The 22,734-nt window shown below is 44.9% G+C and overlaps 1 protein-coding gene across 1 annotated transcript in view; it reads right to left on the bottom strand.

Moving 5' to 3' along the window:
• The window catches only part of LOC146785933 (T-kininogen 2-like), a 71,887-nt gene extending 50,982 nt beyond the window's left edge, over window positions 1-20,905 (bottom strand). The window contains exons 1-2 of the mRNA XM_085635333.1: window positions 20,494-20,905; window positions 1,690-1,806 (exon numbers count right to left, since the gene is read on the bottom strand). Coding sequence (XP_085491459.1) covers window positions 1,690-1,806; window positions 20,494-20,688 — 312 coding nt within the window. The 5' untranslated portion in view covers window positions 20,689-20,905. The remainder of the gene's footprint in view (window positions 1-1,689; window positions 1,807-20,493) is intronic.
• Between the last annotated feature and the right edge of the window lie 1,829 nt (window positions 20,906-22,734).

Here is a 22,734-nt window from a genome sequence, read left to right as displayed (position 1 = left end):
GTGAAAGAAAAATGTGAACGATAATTTAAAGGGCAGTGAATGAAGCCTGCTGACTGAAAGCCCCTCTATATTTGAATATTATGTCTGAATTTTTGGAAAAATAATTTTTGGACAAAACAGCCAAATCTGTCTCAATGGCCGGACCTAAAAAGGAAGGGTGAGTGACTGGGGTAAAGGTGGTGGAGCTTAATCAAGGGGGTCAACACTGCAGACACTAATAAAGATGCTTATTCTTTTTTTTTTTTTCAAAGATATGTTTATTGAGTTTTTCACCGCTTACAATCAGAGACAGTACCATCACATCATCCCTCTCAGGGGAACAGAAAGCTTCAGTAGGACTACAACAGCTGCACAGGGTGCCCTGCTCACTATAAACCAGCTCCTTTCCTTGTCGAGTGGCCCGAGTGGTGGAAACAGTTTCTAAACGTAAAGGAGCTTGAAATGAGTCCTTTCTGGGGCAAGATATGAGCTGCTTATTCTTTTTAATATACCTCAGCATAGGTGCAGGCTGGGTTGATCAATTCAAGTCTTTGGGGACCACATGCCCTTGGAGAGCTTTTGAATTTAACCCACACAAACATAGGGGCATTGTGGAGTATGTACAACATATTTTGACATGAGACAATCAATTACATATATATGTGGAGTAAGAAACACAAGTAGTTTTTACTTTTTGTTTCACTTAGTGTCCTACACCAATTTAGGTTTACCCAGAGAAAGACCTTCATCGTAAATAGCAGATCCCTCTTAGTAGGTCCAAATGCGTTGCAGTGTATGTAGGGTTGAAGAGAGCGCGCCCCAATAATGGACGGGTCCTGTATAAGCTCTCTTTTCACTATTCATAAAAGGCAAGAAAAGACACCTAAAGATTTCACTCCCTAACCAAAGGAGACCAGTGATTCTCCAGTCTTTAATGCAGTATATGTATTTATATGTTGGACTCTTTTTGATATTATAAACAATATACTTGTTGGACACTTGTATATGTGAAAAGTGTTTTTGATTTTATTTATTTTTGTAGTTTTTGATGTCCTTAGCTGACAATGTCTATGTACGCAGTCTCTTTACCTAAAAAGTTTAGTAAATTATTAAAGATTTTACTGTTCATGTTCTAATGTTAATGTGCCTTACTGTACAATACAATGGATTTGGTTTGGATTATGAAGTGGTAATGGGACAATGAGCATTATTGTTTTGCAGGTAAATGATTCATGCATAATACAAACTTACTGAATCCCCTGTGTACTTTCAATAGGAAATTGTCAGTATATATAGTCAACGCTGGTCTTGATGTATTTATTTGATTAAATTGACACAGACTGATATTCCCTCAAACATATTTTATCATTTTAAAAAATGTTTTTTTAAATTATGGTTTTAAGTAGTTCCATCATTTACATTTGAAAAGTATAGACAGGTGTCTCCTCAATTTGGTAGTATGTTAACAAAATAAAATTATCGCAAAATGAGTTTGTTCTCTTTTTCTACTGTGGTGCAAATCATATTTGCTCCAAGTTTTATGACTCAATAGAAAAAATGGTGCAAAGTGGAATTGCTCCATTTTTATTTTTTTTAGCATAACTTTGGCCACAAGAGAACCAGGTGACCAACATACTAAGCAAATTAAATGCAAAAGTCAAGTTTAACCAATAAATATTTGTGATTTTCTATCACCAGCTGGAAACATACCGCATCTATGATCGGTCTGAACTGACAATACTGCCACTCGTGACCGTCCCCAGCAGCGCATATGCTTTCTATGATTTCGTAGGCCACGTGGTATTGTTGCTCACTTTCATCTGAAACCTGTGGAGAAAACACCACATACATTATTAACCTGTGTATGCACAAAAAAACACTGGCAAAGACACTTTTCTGCTTGAAAGTGTTAATGCACAAAAATGTTGTTAGTTTACACCTTTGTTTCCATTCCTTAGTACATTAAAGTGAGGCCTACTGGCATGTCGGTGCTTGTTAATAGATACAAATGATAGGAAATAAATTAGAAGGTGCTTTTTACAGCATGTGTACATTCAATACCTTTCACATACTTTGTCCCTTTCATAGCCTTGAGGATTCCAAGAGGGGTACCTCTAATACTCTACTTACAAAATGGCATCATTCAACAAGATTATTTGGGTGGTAACAATTTTATCTTGGTAGTGTGAGCAGTGAGAATAAAAAAATGAGATCCACCAATGAATCGATAGAGATCAGCGCACTGAATAGCAGTAGAAAGGATTGGCCCATTGATAGTGAACTTGATCAACAGGAAGTAGAAATTTTAAAAACTACATGATCGTGACTCGTGTAGCAGAAATAGATATGTGCATATTTTTCACAGAAGCATCACTAAGTGAGAAAATTGAGGGTCAGCTCTTTAACTTTGTCCACCACCGGGACCCCAAAACAGCACAAAAGTGAGACAAATTTGGTTGGATAGCAAGGGGGGCTTTTTTATACACCTGCATCTCCTTCTAGCAGTTCTATAGTCAAGACCCTATTGCTATCCAACCTTCTTTTCACATAGAAACAAAAGCAGGTCTATAGTGAAGGCTCCAATGCTATCCAACCTTTGTATCACATAGAAACAAAAGCAGGTCTATAGTGAAGACTCCATTGCTATCTAACCACCGTATCACATAGAAACAAAAGCAGGTCAATAGTGAAGGCTCCACTGCTATCCGACCACCACGACACCTAGTCAGGTATCAAGGGATCCTTGATTAGAGCTCTGCTTTTGTTTGTAAGCTCGCTTACTATCTGCCCATAAGAAGTTCATTCTTTATAATTTTTGCGGTTTTGAAAAAAAAATAGAATTATTGACATTAAAAAAAGTTGAGGACCTCATTCAATAAAAGGTGAGAAAGGGATTTCTGCCAAAAGCAGGTGAAAGTCCTGTCCATGTGACCTCTCTCTATGTCTTCCCCATTTAGATTTCAGCAGTAAGTGATGTTTCGATGGTGGAGTAGCTGTACCATTGGGACTAGCCATTTGGTTAATCTCAGTGTGAACAAAATAGCATCTGATGGGCCACTCAAATTAGGGTTCCAATTGCATTGAAGGCCATTTTGTCCTGAACCAACACTGGAACTATAACAGTCCTTCACATATATGTATTTGAATGCCCCCCAGTGTGTGTGTATCTCTCAGCGTGTCACCGATGTTTATGTGAATTCTAGAATTGGCTCTTCACTATGTTGTCCACAGTCAGGAATCACATATGTGACAACAGTGGCGTTGGTTGGTGGACTTGCTGACACCTTTTTTTTTATCCTGAGGTCCTCATGCCAAGTCCAACCAATTATGGATTTATGCATCATAGAGACCAAAAGAACACAATGTCAGACAATATACACATTGGAGCTTCCAGCATGGAGAATGTGTCTGTTACTTTTCTGCCCAAGACTTATTGCACAACCATGTGCACTGCAATGTGAAACCTTCACATAGGGAGACCTATTTACTGGGCGCTTGCTGGGGTGGGCAGATGGCCAGTTTACTGCAGTTCTTCCAATCCACAAAACTCTAAATGAACCCCAACGTCTTCGACTTGATTGACTTCCTTGAACTCCATTTGGGGATGAAACGCTCCCTTGTGTTGGCTAGGCATTAGAGAGTCACGATTGATCATATTGCCCATTTGGTCCAGAACTGAGTGTCTAAGGTTGGGTAGCTACCTATTACTACTGTGACAAAATCACTTGGAGCCTTATTTAGAGGTTGTCACACAGGGAAATTGGTCACAAATGAGGGGTATTTCCTTTCTACCGTATGACAAATGCTTTGGCTATAATGCACTTGTAATATTGTAATATGGCAGAGGGGACTGTTTGTTTATGACTAATGGCCTGATTGATATATTGGAGGAGATGGTACTCAGTAGCAATGGCGTTCCCTCCCTGCCAATACAGTGGTCCGCCGGAAAATTTTAATTGCGGGCAGACCTTAGATTTGGCTATGGCAGAGACTATTCTATCTCTGCCGTGGCCGAACAACTCTGATGGCCCTGGGGAGTAAGGGCCATCAAAGAAATGGCTACCTATGCGCCCACCCAATTTAGATGAGTAGACATGTAATCATTTTTTACTGTTCCTTACCGCCAGGTAAAACCTAGCTGTGAGGAACAGTAAAACCATTCTAATGCTCCACTTTCCTTGAGAGAAGCCTCCTGTGGTGAGGAGGAGCATTACTTTTTTCTTTCAAAAAGAAAATCCCATTCTGGGATTTTCTTTTTGAAAAGAAAAAACAGAATAGTGTTTCATACAGAACTTAGTCCTTCCTATGCAGCCCTGTAAGAACAGTAACATGCATTGACAGGAAGCACTGTTGGTTAGGTGAACATTTATAAAACTGGCGGACGGAGTTTTCTGTACCTGGTGAACGTAAAGTCCTCCACCAGGCCAATGAAAATACTCTGTCTGCCAGTAAAAAAATCATCCCCCAGTACCCTGTCCACAAAACTTTAAATAGGCCAGTTATTTTCAATTTAGGTGCATTGTGTGACATGGGGCTCTTTTAGCATATGGTGTGGGCCCAACCACTGTAAATCGGTGCTAAATGTACAGTTCCCTACTTCAATTAGAGGGAGGAAGACCACAGATTAACCACTGGTATGGCCTCCATGAGCTCCACCTGCAGTTAGTCAACAGCAGCTCCTCATCCACCTCAGGCACACTACTGTTGAAGCATTGGAAGTCCTGCTTAGTTAGGGTGGTCCTCCTGATAATAAACAATGGGCCCACATACATTGAGAGAACTCACTGCAGTTGAGTAGTATTGTGTTTTTGATATTCACAAACTTCCACTTTGATAGTATATGAAAAGTTAAAAGTTAAAGAAATATTAAATGGGTTGAAACATGTCAGCCAACTCAGCATTCATATTTGTCTAAAGTGCATCTTCGAAATCTGTAGATGCACTTTCAGCTATCAAATCTCTCGGGATCTCTAAATATGATGTGTGGTTCTCCACTGAGGAGTTTAGGGATTCCACCAACCTGGTGAGATTGCAGGCCACCATCCAAACTATAAAGGACCCTCTAGGCAATTAAAAGTCTTTGCCTGACTGGAAACACAATGCCGTAATACGGCGATCACGCCAGATATAGAGAGGCAAATCATAGCCCTCGTTTTTCCACACCACTAACAAGACCGTCATACGAACTGACTTGCTCATTAATACATTCACTATCAATCCAAAGTGGGGGACACATGCATTATAGATAGTACGCACCCATGGTGGTATGACAAAAGCTGGATACAGCCTTCCTTAATTGATTTTTCCTATTGGGGACATTTCCCAGTACTAGCCAGAGAGTTATACAAACAATCTATAAGAGAGTACGCATCTATCATGGGAGGATAAATGCTGGACACATCCTTTCCTACTCCACTTTTCCTATTGGAGAAATTTCCCATGACTGGCCAGAGATTGACACCTTTCAAATGGTCTCCCAGTTCTGTTTGTTAAATAGCAATATATTTGCGTATTGGACAATCCAAATCTTTTGGATCGACATTCTTGTGTGTATAAGCCTTGAAGAAGTTACAATCGTGACGAAACACGTGTCGGCAGTTTTCATCATTGCCAACAGGGAGGCTCTATGAATATGACCTTCATGGATCAACTAGCAATAACAACACACTTGTAATACAACATATGTCCTTGCTTTAGATTGTATTTTGAATATTGGACTTTTACAATTGCGAATGAAACATTGTCATTTGATATTAAATATAATTTTGCAGAATTTATCTGGTTTGACTAGTTTCCTGTGAGTAGTCATATTGTTTTTGAACCATAAATTTGTTACACCATTAGAAATAGTGATATGAATATTGGAGAGTGCCGAGGTACAGTTGAAAAGTGGAATAGGTGAGAGAGCTATATGGTATCTTCTCAGGCGTGGCTAAGGGGATTCTGGGGAATGGAGGTAAATCAACCTGATCTGAGTAGCGTGTGTATGACTGTGTGACCTGAATTTTTTAGTCTCCGGCTAAACCTCCTACTCTTAATAACTTTGGCTTTGGGAATCATCCTCAGAGCCGCACACTCCAGCTACTTTCATCAGAATAGTTCTCAAATGGCTGGATGCCATGTGTGGCACTTTAAGCCAGCCCAGACTTTTTTGCCTATAGCAAGCTTTCTACGATTGTAGTTCAGCTTTTAGCTTTGTAGGCGTAGGCTCTAAGGGCCAGATGTACGACAGTTTTTAGCGTGCGCAAACTGGTTTTAGACCCGTTTTCGCACGCTAAAAACCTTGGGCCCATGTACAAAACCTATTTTGTGACTCGCTAATCAATTAGCGACTCACAAAATAGGTTTTGTGACTCACTATTAGGAAGAGGCGTTCCCTTCCTAACAGCGACTCATGAGCCATGTATGAATGTTTTGCGTCCGCAATTGCGGGCGCAAAACACTCGCAAATTACCACCTACTTCAAGTAGATGGTAATGAGATCGCAAATGGGGAGAGGTCCCCAGGGGACCCATTCCCCTTTGAAAATGCAGGCGAAAATATTTTTTACGGCAGGCAGTGGTCACAGGGACCACTGACTGCCCTTAAAAAATTAAACAAAACAGTTTCATTTTTAATTTTTTAAATGCATCCCGTTTTCCCTTATTGAAAGTGGGCTGCATTTAAAAAAAAAAACTGCTTTATTTAAAAGCACTCCCAGACATGGTGGTCGGCTGAGCTCAGCAGGCCACCATCCCTGGGAGGGCCAGCCATTCCCAATGGGGTGGCACAATGTGAGTGGCTCATTATTATTCATGAGCCTCGCATTTTGCGACCCCATTGGGAATCGCAATCAGTGTGTCTGACACTGTTGTACATAGTAAATTGCGACTCGCAATCTAGCGCAAATTGTGAGTCGCAATTTACTATGGTCATACATATGGCCCTAAAATCCTATCATAAAATGTGATTGTGGCTTTCAAAACATCAGAACTGTGTGCTGTTGTGACACATGACATGGGGTTACTTGGAAAACATGGGTCACTTGGCAGCGATGCCATCTGTTAAGAAAGGGAAACCAGACTGACCTTACAAAAGTGAGCCATTGTATGGTAAATTATGACTTTAACCATTAACTACCATGCTGTCCTGAGAAATGCGAGGAAGGACAAAATCATTAGAGCTGCTTCAATGGCAGTGGACAGCCAAAGTGTTTGGTAACCTCTATATTCAAGAGCACCAAATACAAAACATTACACTTATTATTTTGCTTGTTTAAACAGGCTTCCTGGATTTGGATGAAGGTATTTGCCTTCTGTCTGCTTTCAGTTATCAGCAGATTGGCAATTATGAGCATGAAGCTGAAGGCTATAGAGGCCGCTCTGGTGTAGATCCTGCTATTCACGGTGCAGCTCCCTTAGACTCTGCAACATCTTCCAGGGACTGAAGACCTCCTCAAGGACCAGTCTCAATGCCCCACAGCCCAATGTCCGAACAGGAACCATCAGTCTCATCCCAAGTGCTAGTATCAGCATCATTCCCAACCACTCCAGTAAGGCCATTTGCAATAGATGAACCCTTCACGGATACATCTCCCAGTCCTACGGCAAGAGAGGTTGGTTGGAAGCACTGCACACTGACCCTTACACCAATACTAGTTACCATAAGAAACTGCACCCAAGTCACTACCCTGCTGTTGATGTTTATTTATTTATTTATTTATTTATGGCGATTTTTAGAGCGCGCAATTACCCGAGGGTGTCTCGGCGCTGTTGTCACAGAACTCTCTGTAGGGGAAGGGGGGATTAGGCTTGGAACAGCCATGTTTTCAATTTCTTTCTGAAATTGAGCAAAGTCGGTGCACATTTGATATGAAGAGGGAGAGTGTTCCACAGTCTAGCTGTGACAACGGTGAAACGTTTGTCTCCCCAGTTAGCCTTTCTTGTACGGGGGACTGTTAGCAAATGGGCTGAGGATGAACGCAGTGTTCTTCGCTGTTCTGGCCGGTGTAAGGCTTGTTTTAGGAATAGAGGGCCATAATTGTGGATCGCCTTATAGGCTATGCACAAGGCTTTAAATTTGATGCGGCTCCTCACCGGCAGCCAATGTAGCTGTTGGATGTAAGGGGAGACAGATGCAAATTTGGGAATGGGTAGCAGGATCCTGGCTGCTGCATTCTGTACAGTCTGTAGTTTGTTGAGGACCTTTTGTTGTGCATTTAGAAGCAAGGCATTACAATAGTCTGTTTTAGAAAAGACTAACGTGCTGACTAAAGTTTTGCCTGCCGAAGATGGTAAGTACGGAATGAGTTTTTTGATCTTTTTTAAGGTGTAAAAGGAGGATGAAACCACTGAATTTGCATGCTGCTGGAAGGACAATTTGTTGTCAAAGACAACCCCCAGATTTCGTACCTTAACTACTGGTTCTGGTGGTTGTCCCATTCGTTGGGGCCACCATTGTGGAGACCAGATTGGTTGTAGTCTCCCGAATGTCATCACTTCTGTTTTATCAGAATTCAGCTTAAGGCAGTTTGATGACATCCAGGAGCTTATTGCTTTCATGCCAGATTGGAAGTTAGAAGCTACTGTATGGCCATCATCGAATACGGACAACACCAGTTGTGTGTCGTCTGCGTATGTGGTGAGAGAAATTCCATAGGATTTGATGATCCTCGCCAAGTCAGACACATATATATTAAATAGTGTCGGGCTTAGCGAGGATCCTTGTGGTACACCGCAAGGCAGGGAGAAAGTCTGGGAGGTGAATTGTCCCAACTTCACCGTTTGTAGGCGGTTTGACAGAAATGAGGCGAGAAGTTCCTTAGCCTTGTCCCTTATTCCTATAGCCGAGACACGGTCGATCAGTATGGTATGATCGACCGTGTCGAAGGCTGCGGACAGATCTAAAAGTATGAGGATTGCAGCTCCTCCATTGTCCATAATGGATCGTATCTCGTCCGCGGCTTTCAGGAGAGCTGTCTCCGTGCCGTGTCCCTGACGGAACCCGAACTGAGTGTCATCCAATAAGTTGTTGTTATGGATGTACGTTGACAATTGCTGGTTCATGATCTTTTCAAAGATTTTGGCCGGGAACGGGAGACATGCAATAGGCCTGTAGCTGGCTGGAAGAGAAGGATCTAAGCTGGGTTTTTTGAGTAGTGGTTTAATGATGGCTTCTTTCCATACAGAAGGGTAGGTGCCGGATGTAAACATTGCGTTGCAAATGGTAGTGAGTGAAGGGGCAACGGCTTCTGCAACGAGGTTAAGGACGGCAGGAGGGCATGGATCGAGAGGTGATCCGGATTTAGTTCGGACGATCAGGGGTTGAACAATTTCTTTCGTGGTGTTTTTGAAGGCTAAAAATTGTGTCGTATTATTGGCAGTGGAGTGCTCGGTATGGGATACGGAAGGATCAGGCGAAAAGGTGGAGAAGATGGCTCTGACCTTATCCTCGAAAAAAGTGGCCAGTGTATCTGAAAGGGCCTGAGATCCCTCCGAGGAGGGCATCAGAGGATTGGACAGATATGTTACCACCTGAAACAGTTTACCTGATGAGTTTTTGGCAAGATTTATTTGGTTGGTGTAGTAGGCGGTTTTCTCGGATGTAATCAGTTTTTTGTAATTAGAGAGGGCGTGTTTATAGCTAATCTTATCCGCGTTATTATAGTGTCGGCGCCATTGCCTTTCTAAATTTCTGCAATATTGGCGCTGTAGTCTAAGGGGTTCCGAGAACCAGGGGGCGGATCTCAGCTTTCTGTTCCTATGAGAGGTTTTTATAGGGGCTAGTTTGTTGCAGGCTGCGTTCAAATTCTCCAGATAGGTAGCTGAAGCAGCTACAGGGTCCTGAGTGTTTAGCGGAGGGCTATCATGTATGATCTGGGTGAGCTGGTTTAGATTAATGTTCTTCCAGTCTCTGAATTTTGTTGATCCAGAAATTGTCTGGGAGGGTAGACAAGGATTACTGGGAAATGAAAAGCATACTGCAGAGTGGTCTGTCCATATTAAAGGGATGACCTTAGTGATTGTGATGTCTTTATTGTTGGTAAATAAGCCGTCTAGGGTGTGCCCTGCTAGGTGGGTAGGTGATTTGACAATTTGCATGAGGCCTACTGTCTCCAAGTCACTGAGTAGTGTTCCTGTATCCGGGTCTTCATAGGATTCAAGGTGAAAATTGAAGTCACCTAAAACGGTGAAGTGTTGGGATCCAATAGACATCTCAATGATTTTGTCTATATTAGAGAGAAATATTGATCTCGAACCTGGGGGGCGGTAGATTAGCAGACCTCTAAAAGTAATTTTACTGGAGATGCAAATGGTGAAAAGGAGGGCCTCGCACTCCGGAAGAGTTATTTCCGATGTTGTTAGTCTTAGGTGTTCTTTGTGTATAATTGCTATTCCTCCGCCTTTTCTTAAGGGTCTATCTAGCTTGCTTACACAATAGTTGTTAGGCGTAGCGTCTCTGAAGTCAGGTCCGGAGGATTCGTCTCCCCATGTCTCGGTAAGAAATAGAATATCCAGATCGTGGGAGTCAATGAACTCAGCGATTTCAATTCTGTGTTTAGGTAAGGAGCGGACGTTTATTAGGGCTGCAGACACTGTGGGTGGGAAAATAGTAGTGTCTATGGGCAGCGTTTCCGTGCAAGTCGGGCATTTAAGCGGTCCAATGCAAGATTTGTAGTTAAGAAATGGTATGGGGTGGGCTTTCTCGGCGTATGGTTTATATCTCAGGAGTTCGGCAGAGGAGTAGGATAGCAAAGGAGAATTGGCGATGGGCCGCGGACCGGGCAGAACAGGGGGGGTGGCCCTAGGCCCGGCCTCGGCGCGGACGAGCGCAGACGAGCTTGCCTTATGCGCGCCTTCGGCGCGCAATCGTCGCGCCCGCTGCGCTCGTCCGCTGCGCTTCCGGTTCCAATGCATGTAAATAGTGTTGAGTCGAATTAACGTAGAGGGCGTGGTGAGCGCCGCTGGGCGTGTCCTGTGACCGAGGGCGGCGTTGCTGTGGCAACCCTCTCCGCTACAGCAATGGATCTGCTGGGCGGTCAGGTGTAACCAGCGAGCGAGCGCTTCAACGAAAATGCAGGTGACAGTCAAATGCTTTTTAAAACAACAGCGTGCTAGTGAGCTAAAATCTCCCGGCTTCCGCCTCAGGAGAGAGTCTGTAAGACAGCGCTAGTGCTCAGCGCGAGTCAATATAAGGCCAGGCTTGTGGGCGTGGTGAGCGCCGCTGGGCGTGTCCTGTGACCGAGGGCGGCGTTGCTGTGGCAACCCTCTCCGCTACAGCAATGGATCTGCTGGGCGGTCAGGTGTAACCAGCGAGCGAGCGCTTCAACGAAAATGCAGGTGACAGTCAAATGCTTTTTAAAACAACAGCGTGCTAGTGAGCTAAAATCTCCCGGCTTCCGCCTCAGGAGAGAGTCTGTAAGACAGCGCTAGTGCTCAGCGCGAGTCAATATAAGGCCAGGCTTGTGGGCGTGGTGAGCGCCGCTGGGCGTGTCCTGTGACCGAGGGCGGCGTTGCTGTGGCAACCCTCTCCGCTACAGCAATGGATCTGCTGGGCGGTCAGGTGTAACCAGCGAGCGAGCGCTTCAACGAAAATGCAGGTGACAGTCAAATGCTTTTTAAAACAACAGCGTGCTAGTGAGCTAAAATCTCCCGGCTTCCGCCTCAGGAGAGAGTCTGTAAGACAGCGCTAGTGCTCAGCGCGAGTCAATATAAGGCCAGGCTTGTGGGCGTGGTGAGCGCCGCTGGGCGTGTCCTGTGACCGAGGGCGGCGTTGCTGTGGCAACCCTCTCCGCTACAGCAATGGATCTGCTGGGCGGTCAGGTGTAACCAGCGAGCGAGCGCTTCAACGAAAATGCAGGTGACAGTCAAATGCTTTTTAACAACAGCGTGCTAGTGAGCTAAAATCTCCCGGCTTCCGCCTCAGGAGAGAGTCTGTAAGACAGCGCTAGTGCTCAGCGCGAGTCAATATAAGGCCAGGCTTGTGGGCGTGGTGCGCGCCGCTGGGCGTGTCCTGTGACCGAGGGCGGCGTTGCTGTGGCAACCCTCTCCGCTACAGCAATGGATCTGCTGGGCGGTCAGGTGTAACCAGCGAGCGAGCGCTTCAACGAAAAATGCAGGTGACAGTCAAATGCTTTTTAAAACAACAGCGTGCTAGTGAGCTAAAATCTCCCGGCTTCCGCCTCAGGAGAGAGTCTGTAAGACAGCGCTAGTGCTCAGCGCGAGTCAATATAAGGCCAGGCTTGTGGGCGTGGTGCGCGCCGCTGGGCGTGTCCTGTGACCGAGGGCGGCGTTGCTGTGGCAACCCTCTCCGCTACAGCAATGGATCTGCTGGGCGGTCAGGTGTGACCAGCGAGCGAGCGCTTCAACGAAAATGCAGGTGACAGTCAAATGCTTTTTAAAACAACAGCGTGCTAGTGAGCTAAAATCTCCCGGCTTCCGCCTCAGGAGAGAGTCTGTAAGACAGCGCTAGTGCTCAGCGCGAGTCAATATAAGGCCAGGCTTGTGGGCGTGGTGAGCGCCGCTGGGCGTGTCCTGTGACCGAGGGCGGCGTTGCTGTGGCAACCCTCTCCGCTACAGCAATGGATCTGCTGGGCGGTCAGGTGTAACCAGCGAGCGAGCGCTTCAACGAAAATGCAGGTGACAGTCAAATGCTTTTTAAAACAACAGCGTGCTAGTGAGCTAAAATCTCCCGGCTTCCGCCTCAGGAGAGAGTCTGTAAGACAGCGCTAGTGCTCAGCGCGAGTCAATATAAGGCCAGGCTTGTGGGCGTGGTGAGCGCCGCTGGGCGTGTCCTGTGACCGAGGGCGGCGTTGCTGTGGCAACCCTCTCCGCTACAGCAATGGATCTGCTGGGCGGTCAGGTGTAACCAGCGAGCGAGCGCTTCAACGAAAATGCAGGTGACAGTCAAATGCTTTTTAAAACAACAGCGTGCTAGTGAGCTAAAATCTCCCGGCTTCCGCCTCAGGAGAGAGTCTGTAAGACAGCGCTAGTGCTCAGCGCGAGTCAATATAAGGCCAGGCTTGTGGGCGTGGTGAGCGCCGCTGGGCGTGTCCTGTGACCGAGGGCGGCGTTGCTGTGGCAACCCTCTCCGCTACAGCAATGGATCTGCTGGGCGGTCAGGTGTAACCAGCGAGCGAGCGCTTCAACGAAAATGCAGGTGACAGTCAAATGCTTTTTAAAACAACAGCGTGCTAGTGAGCTATAATCTCCCGGCTTCCGCCTCAGGAGAGAGTCTGTAAGACGTTTGGAAACATTACCCTGTGGTCCTCAGTAGAGAATAAGGGCATTTATTTTTTGGTGGTTGCTGCACAGCCACACCTTTGCCAGCTCTGTCCATTGAGTTGCATGTTTTCACAAAGGCTCAGGAGGTTTGGAGAAAGCTACATCTCGAGTCAACCATCTCAAAATGCTCTGAATACAAGTATTGGGCACCCCATGATTCTCCCATCATTATCCCCAGATCAGTCTTTGGTGGCAATTACTTCTCTACACGGTAAAATGATGTTCTCTGACAGGCCACGTATCCAGTAACTCACAACAATTAAATGCAATCTGGTGGTATTGCCTGAGAATGGTACATTTCAGTTAAATCAGGGCAGCCTCGTGGGCCATCTTTGTCACAAATTCATCCAGTGCATCGCCTTGCTCCCAAACTGTATGTGGAAAAGTATGAATTCATGTTAAACTTGAGCAAGGAAACTACAGGGCGAAGGCTGCTGATATCTTGGGACTTACTCCACACTGCGACTAGACCATGAAATTCACTCTTGTAAATGTTGTGGTTTAAAGACCAATTGGTCTAAATAAACATTATTTTTGAACTGAACTGAACACTCTTGCCATGGGCTAGAAGTCATATCTCAAGTCCTCAGATCTGAAGCTGGAAACCTAGAAAAAGACAATGATATTCTCTTTTATGGGAAGATCTTATTTGATCCATTGATGGCTGAGCACCATGAAAGCTGTTATTGTAAAGATCTTTGCTTATCGTGAAGGCAACAAAAGCCTTCAATACTTCCAGGGCCAGTGAATTATTTTGCTTTAAGACCTTTTGGAGCCTCCTCCTCCCTAAGAAAAGGGTATTCAAAGAGAAGGCCTTTCATAGAGAAGAATAATTGAAATGTCTCAGTGACCACTCTGGGGATCTGTCACTGCCCTCAGTGCAATATCAGCAGAACCACTCCAATCCATTACTGCTACAATTCACGGATAACTGCTGAGGTCTTCTCAGATGGAGAAAACCAACTTATGCTAGACAGCTTCTGAAATGACCACCATCTAGCTCACTTCTGTCCTAGTGTGTGACAAACACAAACAAGATCCTAGCCTTAGTTGAGGCCTTTCTCTAGTAGCAAATTTTTTTCTAATATCCATATCTGGGCAATTTACCATCCATGCACTGTCAAAGGGGTCTCTCACCACTCTATCTGGTCTTGAGTTCTACGAGACCTGTGCCAAATCTTGCTTGGCAAAAGGACTTAGGTAATATGGTCTGTTTTACATTAAAGCATGGGAAAAGACTTCCCTTCCATAGAGAAGTAATGATTATCATCAAGGAAGTGGATCATTGCTGACTGACAAGACTTTAAAATATCCAACAGATTTCAGGGACTTCAAGGTTTTTGCATAGGGATGGTGCCACCACCAAGCTCCATATGTTTTTCCCAGGGCCGGACTGGAAACGCAAACCAGCCCTGGCAATTGAGTCAAACCGACGGCGGGTTGGGAGGTGGAGGGGGCTTGTGCGTGGAAACGCCCAGAGCCTGCTACGGCCAGTCCGACCCTGGTTTTTCCTACAAACACATCTAGCAGAACATTGAGTCCATAACTACATGCTCAGTGAAAACACACTGCATTCTGGTCATCTCTGGTCTTGACCTTGTGATAGGGACACATGCACCCACCCTCTTGGTGGATTGCTGCTTCTTTCTAGCCTGCATACAGCTCGCAGTCGCTACTGACTCCTCAGATTTTGGGAGTGTTCACTATATGGGGAACTCTCTATCGTTGTCTTGTATGAAAGGTTAGATTTGTCATAGCACATAAATGTGCAGCATCTAACAAGGAGCTAAACAACTTCCTGCCAATGGGGAGATTCATAAAGAAAACAATACAGTCCTCATTTATGTGAAAAAAAGAGAGGGCACCATTCTCTGCAACTCTGCTTACTGGTAGTCGTTCTGTGGAAATGCACAGTTTATTATAGCATGTTAGTCTCCAACATTACAAGGATCAAAATACAGGAGAGGATAGCCGTATTAGATGTTTCGAAACATCACTTGAGTGATACATTCTCCATTAAGTCCTGAACCCTATCTTTGAGGAATGGGGTGGACATCCAGCCTTAGAAAACTTTTCAATGTTTTTTGTAAATTTTACAAACCTTTTTTTTCAGTTATTTATTAAGGCGATCTAAAAAGGTTTGAGGTTCAGGAATTGCAGGGGTGCATTGATCTTTCTTCAGTCTCTAAGGACTACAATGTTTGTTGTGGCGTTTGCACCTTTTTAAATATTTTTGGAAGTGGTCAAACTAAATTGGGGGTGGTTTGACAGGGCATTGACTTAGGGGAAATGTTATGGTCATTGGGATTTGTCTAGTTTAATTAACGTTTAGACCATTGTGCTGCTTGTCAAGGATGGCTGTAATTTGATTGTATTGTGTTGGCTTTTTAATGTTGATTTTTCTTTGTAATGGTAATATTTCTTATGCATGTAATTATTTATGCATCTTTTATGGCTGCTTTTGTGTTATGAAATAAAATAAAATCTTTGAAAGGCATCTTAGCACAATATGCAATCACTGCCTGGGCAGGGTGGTCCAGTTCTCTGGGGAGCAGCCTGTTCTTGGACTGGATAGAAGTGTTCCTATAGGCTTTTTGTCCAAGACCTCTGTTTCTAAGGGCCATCCAGAAGACCATGGAGGGTCCAGGGTGCTTTGTCTTTCTAGTGGCACCAGCTTTACTGTAAAGATGGTAAAGCCCATGGTGTGCAGGAACTTGGGTGCAGAAGACAGGGTTCACACCATGTGCCCCCCCTGCATGCACCCCCATGCACCAGGGCACCATGGGACCCTGTATGGCCCCCATAGTTTCCTCACTGCCACCTTTTTCATGGTGGGCTCACCGTAATGAAAAGGAGGGAAGTGAAGAAACTCATATTATGCTTGGTGGTGCAGCAGCTGCACTGCCAGCATAATGTGGCCTCAGAACGCTGCAAGACCATCAGGGATAGCGGATCCCTGGCGGTAGCAGAGGTTCTAAGGCAGTCGGACTGCCAATGTCGTAATACGGCTATCAAACCCCCGGTGTGGCGGTTGCCACTCTGCCACCGTGGGATGGACCGCCAAACTCATAATCAGGCCCTTAGTCCTGGCCAAGTAGAATTGAAAGCAGAAAACAGACCCTCCATGTGCTGTCTATCCTCTGAGAGTACTGACGTGCAAAGGACATATGGTGACTGCACATCATTCCGGACAGTCCATCATACGGGGCACCTCAGATTTGAAGCACATAGCTCTGCGATCATCAGCTCCTGCACCTACAAAAGAGGCCCTCCCACCTGACTGTCCAGATCAAGCATCAGACCCTGTACCATTGGAGCATAAACAGTGTGAATCTCAACCACTTCACGCCACTCCATCTGGCTGACTTGTGCAAGTGCATTGAAGAAATATAATGTAGCTGTTGTTTGTACTTTTTATTTAACAAAGGGGGAGATGTAGTGGTGTGAGACTATGTGTGTCAGGACCCTGATGGTTCTGGGTGCACTTAGTGAAGGAAGTATGTAATTTGCTGGTAGGTGTTTAGGTGTGGTTATTAATGGTTATGGCATAATCAGAGAACAGAATGTGATTGTATGCGGAGGAATAAAGACGTACAATCCAAAGCTGTGTGTGGCGTATTCATTTGCATGCTCCTGGGCTGGAGTGAAAGCTACAGATTGTTGCACTTTACAGGGAGCCCAAACACCATCCCTCCTCAGATCACACTTCACTAGGGCTAATGCATAGTCAGTGGCATTCCCCAAGCATATCCCTGAGAGATACGTATGCGTGGTGGCTACATAAGGAATCTCAGGCTTATTCTGCCCTCTTGGAACTTCTTCCGTGAGTATTAACCCCTTCAGCGCTGCGCGGATTACTGCGCTGTGCTGAAGGGTTCGTGCACGGGCGGGGCCGTGACGGAGCGGTTCCGTCATCTGCACAGCGCGACCGACGTGCATGACGGAACCGCTCCGTCACACGCATCGAAGGGGTTAAAAGATTTGGCCAGGTAGTTCTCCCGAGTATGTGTGCTTACGTCTAAGATGCCTGATGCTGCCTTATCCTACACCCTTTAATTCTTCTCAGTTGCTGTAGAATCCATCTACTAGACTGAGAAAGGAAAAGAGTAGGATTTAAGAGTAGGATCAAGTTATCTTAATGAGGACCCTGTCACTCTTAGTTCACAGGCACTTTCCCATTATCATTGCTATTGCCTTCATCATTGTGTTCACAACAACCTTAAATCCCATAAGTGGCTCCGTTTTTAGGTCGAGCATTCAAGACTTCTTGTATATACCTTAGTATTTACTTATACATTAGTATTTACTTATAAGTGTATGTACTTTGTGGGCTCTGGAGATCACCCTGTATGATACGTGCCCCGTGTGTGCATGACTACACAAAAGCAGGTTCACTGGAATTATGCGATTCTTCAGACGTGGCATTTTCCCGCATAGTTATGAATTTGCTGCATAATCCATTATCTGCTGCATAATTTGCAGATTGTAACAAAAAATGTCTCTAGCTCAAACAGATCGAATGTTACTAAGCGTGCAGTAGCTTGAGTTGCCATTCAGTGGAGGGCCCTTCCCAAAGTTTGACTGATCACTTTTCAGTAGCTTATTGCTGTATTTGGGTGTTAAATTGGTACTAAAGAAGCGAAAACCTTGGTAAATCAGTGTTAATACGGGTGAAAATGACAAAATAATGAAGTAATACTATCACAAAATATGGCGCATTACGCCACATAAATTACCTTTTCCTGCCACATAATTTAGTCACCGCTCCCATATAATGTGGTCCTCTCTTGCCGCATAATTTCAGTAGCCCTACACAAAACCCAAACCTGAACCCAAACCTGAACTCTGTTGCTGAATGTTGCTACAATTACTCCTGCTAATAATCGTCTGTCTATCTATCACAGTAGTGAGCTCTGACTCATGGTCCAGAATGTTCGGAGTAAACTACTCACCCACAGAATGGGTCTATCCAGCTATCATTCCAGTGAGGTTTGACTCATTGTCCAAAACCTTTGGAGTAAACTACTCACCCACAGAACGGGTCTATCCAGCTATCATCCCAGGGAGGTTTGACGCATGGCCAAAACCTTCGGAGTAAACTACTCACCCACAGAATGGGTCTATCCATCTATCATCCCAGTGAACTTTGATTCATTGCCAAAACTTTTGAAGTAAACTACTCACCCACAGAAAGGGTCTATTCAGCTATCATTCCAGTGAGCTTTGATTCATGGCCAAAACCTTTGGCGTAAACTACTCACCCACAGAACGGGTCTATCCATCTATCATGCCAGTGAGCTTTGATTCATGGCCAAATCCTTCGGAGTAAACTACTCACCCACAGAACGGGTCAATCCATCTATCATGCCAGTGAGCTTTGACGTATTGGTCCAAAACCTTCGGAGTAAACTACTCACCGACAGAACGGGTCTATCCAGCTATCATCCCAGTGAGGTTTGACGCATTGGTTCAAAACCTTCGGAATAAACTACTCACCTACAGAACGGGTCTATCCATCTATCATGCCAGTGAGCTTTGGTGCATTGGTCCAAAACCTTGGCAGTAAACTACTCACCCACAGAACAGGTCTATCCAGCTATCATCCCAGTGAGGTTTGACGCATTGGTCCAAAACCTTCGGAGTAAACTACTCACCCACAGGACGGGTCTATCCATCCATCATGCCAGTGAGCTTTGACGCATTGGTCCAAAACCTTCGGAGTAAACTACTCACCCACAGAACGGGTCTATCCATCTATCATGCCAGTAAGCTTTGACTCGTAGTCCAAAACCTTCGGAGTAAACTACTCACCCACAGAACGGGTCTATCCATCTATCATGCCAGTGAGCTTTGACTCGTAGTCCAAAACCTTCGGAGTAAACTACTCACCCACAGAACAAGTCTATCCAGCTATCATGCCAGTGAGGTTTGACGCATTGGTCCAAAACCTTTGGAATAAACTACTCACCCACAGAACGGGTCTATCCATGTATCATGCCAGTGAGCTTTGACTCGTAGTCCAAAACCTTCGGAGTAAACTACTCACCCACAGAACGGGTCTATCCAGCTATCATCCCAGTGAGGTTTGACTCATGGCCAAAACCTTCAGAGTAAACTACTCACCCACAGAATTGGTCTATCCATCTATCATCCCAGTGAGCTTTGATTCATTGCCAAAACTTTTGAAGTAAACTACTCACCCACAGAAAGGGTCTATCCAACTATCATTCCAGTGAGCTTTGACTCATGGCCAAATCCTTCGGAGTAAACTACTCACCCACAGAACGGGTCTATCCATCTATCATGCCAGTGAGCTTTGACGCATTGGTCCAAAACCTTCGGAGTAAACTACTCAGCCACAGAACGGGTCTATCCAGCTATCATACCACTGAGCTTTGACGCATTGGTCCAAAACCTTCGGAATAAACTACTCACCCACAGAACGGGTCTATCCATCTATCATGCCAGTGAACTTTGACTCGTAGTCCAACCTTCGGAGTAAACTACTCACCCACAGAACGGGTCTATCCAGCTATCATCCCAGTGAGGTTTGACACATTGGTCCAAAACATTCGGAGTAAACTACTCACCCACAGAACAGGTCTATCCATCTAACATGCCAGTGAGCTTTGACGCATTGGTCCAAAACCTTCGGAGTAAACTACTCACCCACAGAACGGGTCTATCCATCTATCATGCCAGTGAGCTTTGACTCGTAGTCCAAAACCTTCGGAGTAAACTACTCACCCACAGAACGGGTCTATCCATCTATCATGCCAGTGAGCTTTGACTCGTAGTCCAAAACCTTCGGAGTAAACTACTCACCTACAGAACGGGTCTATCCATCTATCATACCAGTGAGCTTTGACTCGTAGTCCAAAACCTTCGGAGTAAACTACTCACCCACAGAACGGGTCTATCCAACTATCATGCCACTGAGCTTTGACGCATTGATCCAAAACCTTCGGAATAAACTACTCACGCACAGAACGGGTCTATCCTGCTATCATTCCAGCGAGTTCTGACTCATGGCCAAAACCTTCGGAGTAAACTACGCACCCACAGAATGCGCTTTGGGGCTTTGTCAGGGGCAAGAAGCGCTAGAAGAATGTAATTGCAGTACAGTGCAATATCACTGTTTCTTAAGATGCTAACCTGCATCTTCAAGCGGGTGCAACCCTTACCCCACAGTGTGCCCCCATAGGCATCAGAGGCAATGTAAAGATGCTACAAGGATACAAAACGCCCTTACTGTGGTGCCAGCTTCTGTGATCCTCCGCAGGGCAAACTGGCTCCCTTCTTTCCTGCCCGCGTTGTACTTCTTCAGTGCCAGGTCTACAGCTCCAAAGACGTTTGGGTCGTTGCAGTTGGCATCTTGAATGGTTGAGGGGTCCCCCCTGCTGGAGGAAACCTGGGAGCAAAGGAGCAGCACAGCTAACCACTTCATGGTTGGTGCACAACCCCACTATCTTGTAAGGATGGCTCCTGGAGAGGATTCTGCACTAATGTCCACCCTGGTTTAGAATTCTGTCATTGATGAGAAGCAGCAGGGCGAGCTTTGCCCCTGTTTACCCTCTTTCAACAGTTCAAATAAGGCAAGTCCAGGCAAACATTTTCACCAGGACACAAAGTTTGTCAACCTCTCTCAGGAGATAGTGGGCGCTGAGAATCAATGATTCAGCAGCCTCCCTATTTCAACAGTACAGGCCACGAGGCGGAGGAGGGGTCAAGGGGAAATTGACTTTTTACTATGTCCTTAATGCCCCGAAACCCTTTGTAAATGATATATATTCGCACTGGGCCATAGGTACTTTTTACTGGTTACAAAATATCAATTGCATGTAATGACCAATGTATTTCAAACCAGTAAAGGTTTTTAAGGGCCGACTTATGTGCTAATAAATTGGTTCACAAAGTATCTAATCGTAACGAGTCGAAATTTCGACTTCACTCGTTCGTTTTAATGAGGTAGGTCGCAAACTGTGCCCCACTACGATTTGTTGTCATTACAGGGATGGTGGCCTGCTGGGGCCAGCAGACCACCATGCCTGTGATTGCTTTTAAATAAAGCAATCTTTAAAAAAAAAAAAAGATGCAGTTCCTTTTCAATAAAGCAAAACGAGATTCATTAAAAAAATGAATAGTTTCAAAATGTCTTTTTTTTATACATACTCTACATATATTTGGTGTTCCCGTAATTCCAGAAATTCGAAACCTCTGCTCCCAGTCATCTGCCTCAAGGTGTTACTCTTTGGAAACCTTGTTTTCTAATCTCATTGACAGTGGTACACACAGGCGGTATGCTTAGATTCTCTAATAAAGCTGTTCTAGGGTTATGCACAAGGAAGCTCAGAACCTAAACTTTAATACTTCACTAAACTTGGAAAAATACAGCGATTTGAGGGTATGATTCATAGGGTTTCGTTCCTGGGGAATGAGAAAAAATATGTTTACCTGATTTTTGAATATTTGCAGCCACCTTTGAGACGCTGAAGGCGACCTGTGTAGGATACAATCTAATCGTTAAAGAGTGCCATAAGCATGACTCTTCTTCGCTTTAATTGAAGATGAGTGAGAATTTTCAAGAGCATTGAAAAGTGTAAAGTGATGTCCTTAACCATTGTGTGGAGCACAAGAGAGTTCTCACTTGTAAATTAAATACTTTGCATGTGAAGTAAAGATGAGAATAAAACCGGGTGCATTTGTTGTAGACGTTCGTCTTTGGTGAAAAAAAAGTCATAGGGTTCAGGCTGACAGGTGTGCACCAGCGAAAACAAGCATTGGCATAGCCAATAGATTTTGTTTTTGAGACCTTATAAGTATTTAGTTATGCAGCACAATATCCTTGGTGCAAGAACATTAACTGTTGCATGGTTAAACACTTATAAGGCCCCAAAGGCGAGACCTATTGGCTATGCCAATGCTTGTTTTTTTTTTTTAAAGGACTAGCAGTGCTATGAGGCTCCGGCTGCCACTTAGAGGTAGAGAGAGAGAGGTGTTTAGAGAGAGAGAGAGGTGTGTAGAGAGAGAGAGAGGTATGTAGAGAGGTGGGTAGAGAGAGGTGGGTAGAGAGAGGTGTGTCGAGGGAGGTGTGTAGAGAGAGAGAGAGAGAGGTGTGTAGAGAGGTGGGTAGAGAGAGGTGGGTAGAGAGAGGTGGGTAGAGAGAGGGTTAGAGAGAGGGGTAGAGAGAGAGAGGTAGAGAGAGAGAGGTAGAGAGAGAGAGAGAGCTTTAGTTACGAATTCCGCTTGGATCAGTAATAAAAAGTTATTAAAAAAACATCATTTTGTAGTTGCGGCGTTCGTGCGTGCGTGCATGCGTCATGCGCACACCTACCAAATGGTGCTGGCGGCTGCCTTAAATTTTATTTTGCTTGTTTTACTTTAGCCATTCTGCGCAGCATCTGGGATGCTCTGCAGCGTGGCTACCAACCATCGCCAAAATCAATAGGTCACAAGCCAATAGGTCACAAAAGACACACCTATTGGTTTTGCA

Source organism: Triturus cristatus, chromosome 11, assembly GCF_964204655.1.
Source record: "Triturus cristatus chromosome 11, aTriCri1.1, whole genome shotgun sequence".
NCBI classification, from domain to species: domain Eukaryota; kingdom Metazoa; phylum Chordata; class Amphibia; order Caudata; family Salamandridae; genus Triturus; species Triturus cristatus.
The sequence above is the reverse complement of the archived record's forward strand: the minus strand, read 5'-3'. Positions and strand labels throughout refer to the sequence as shown.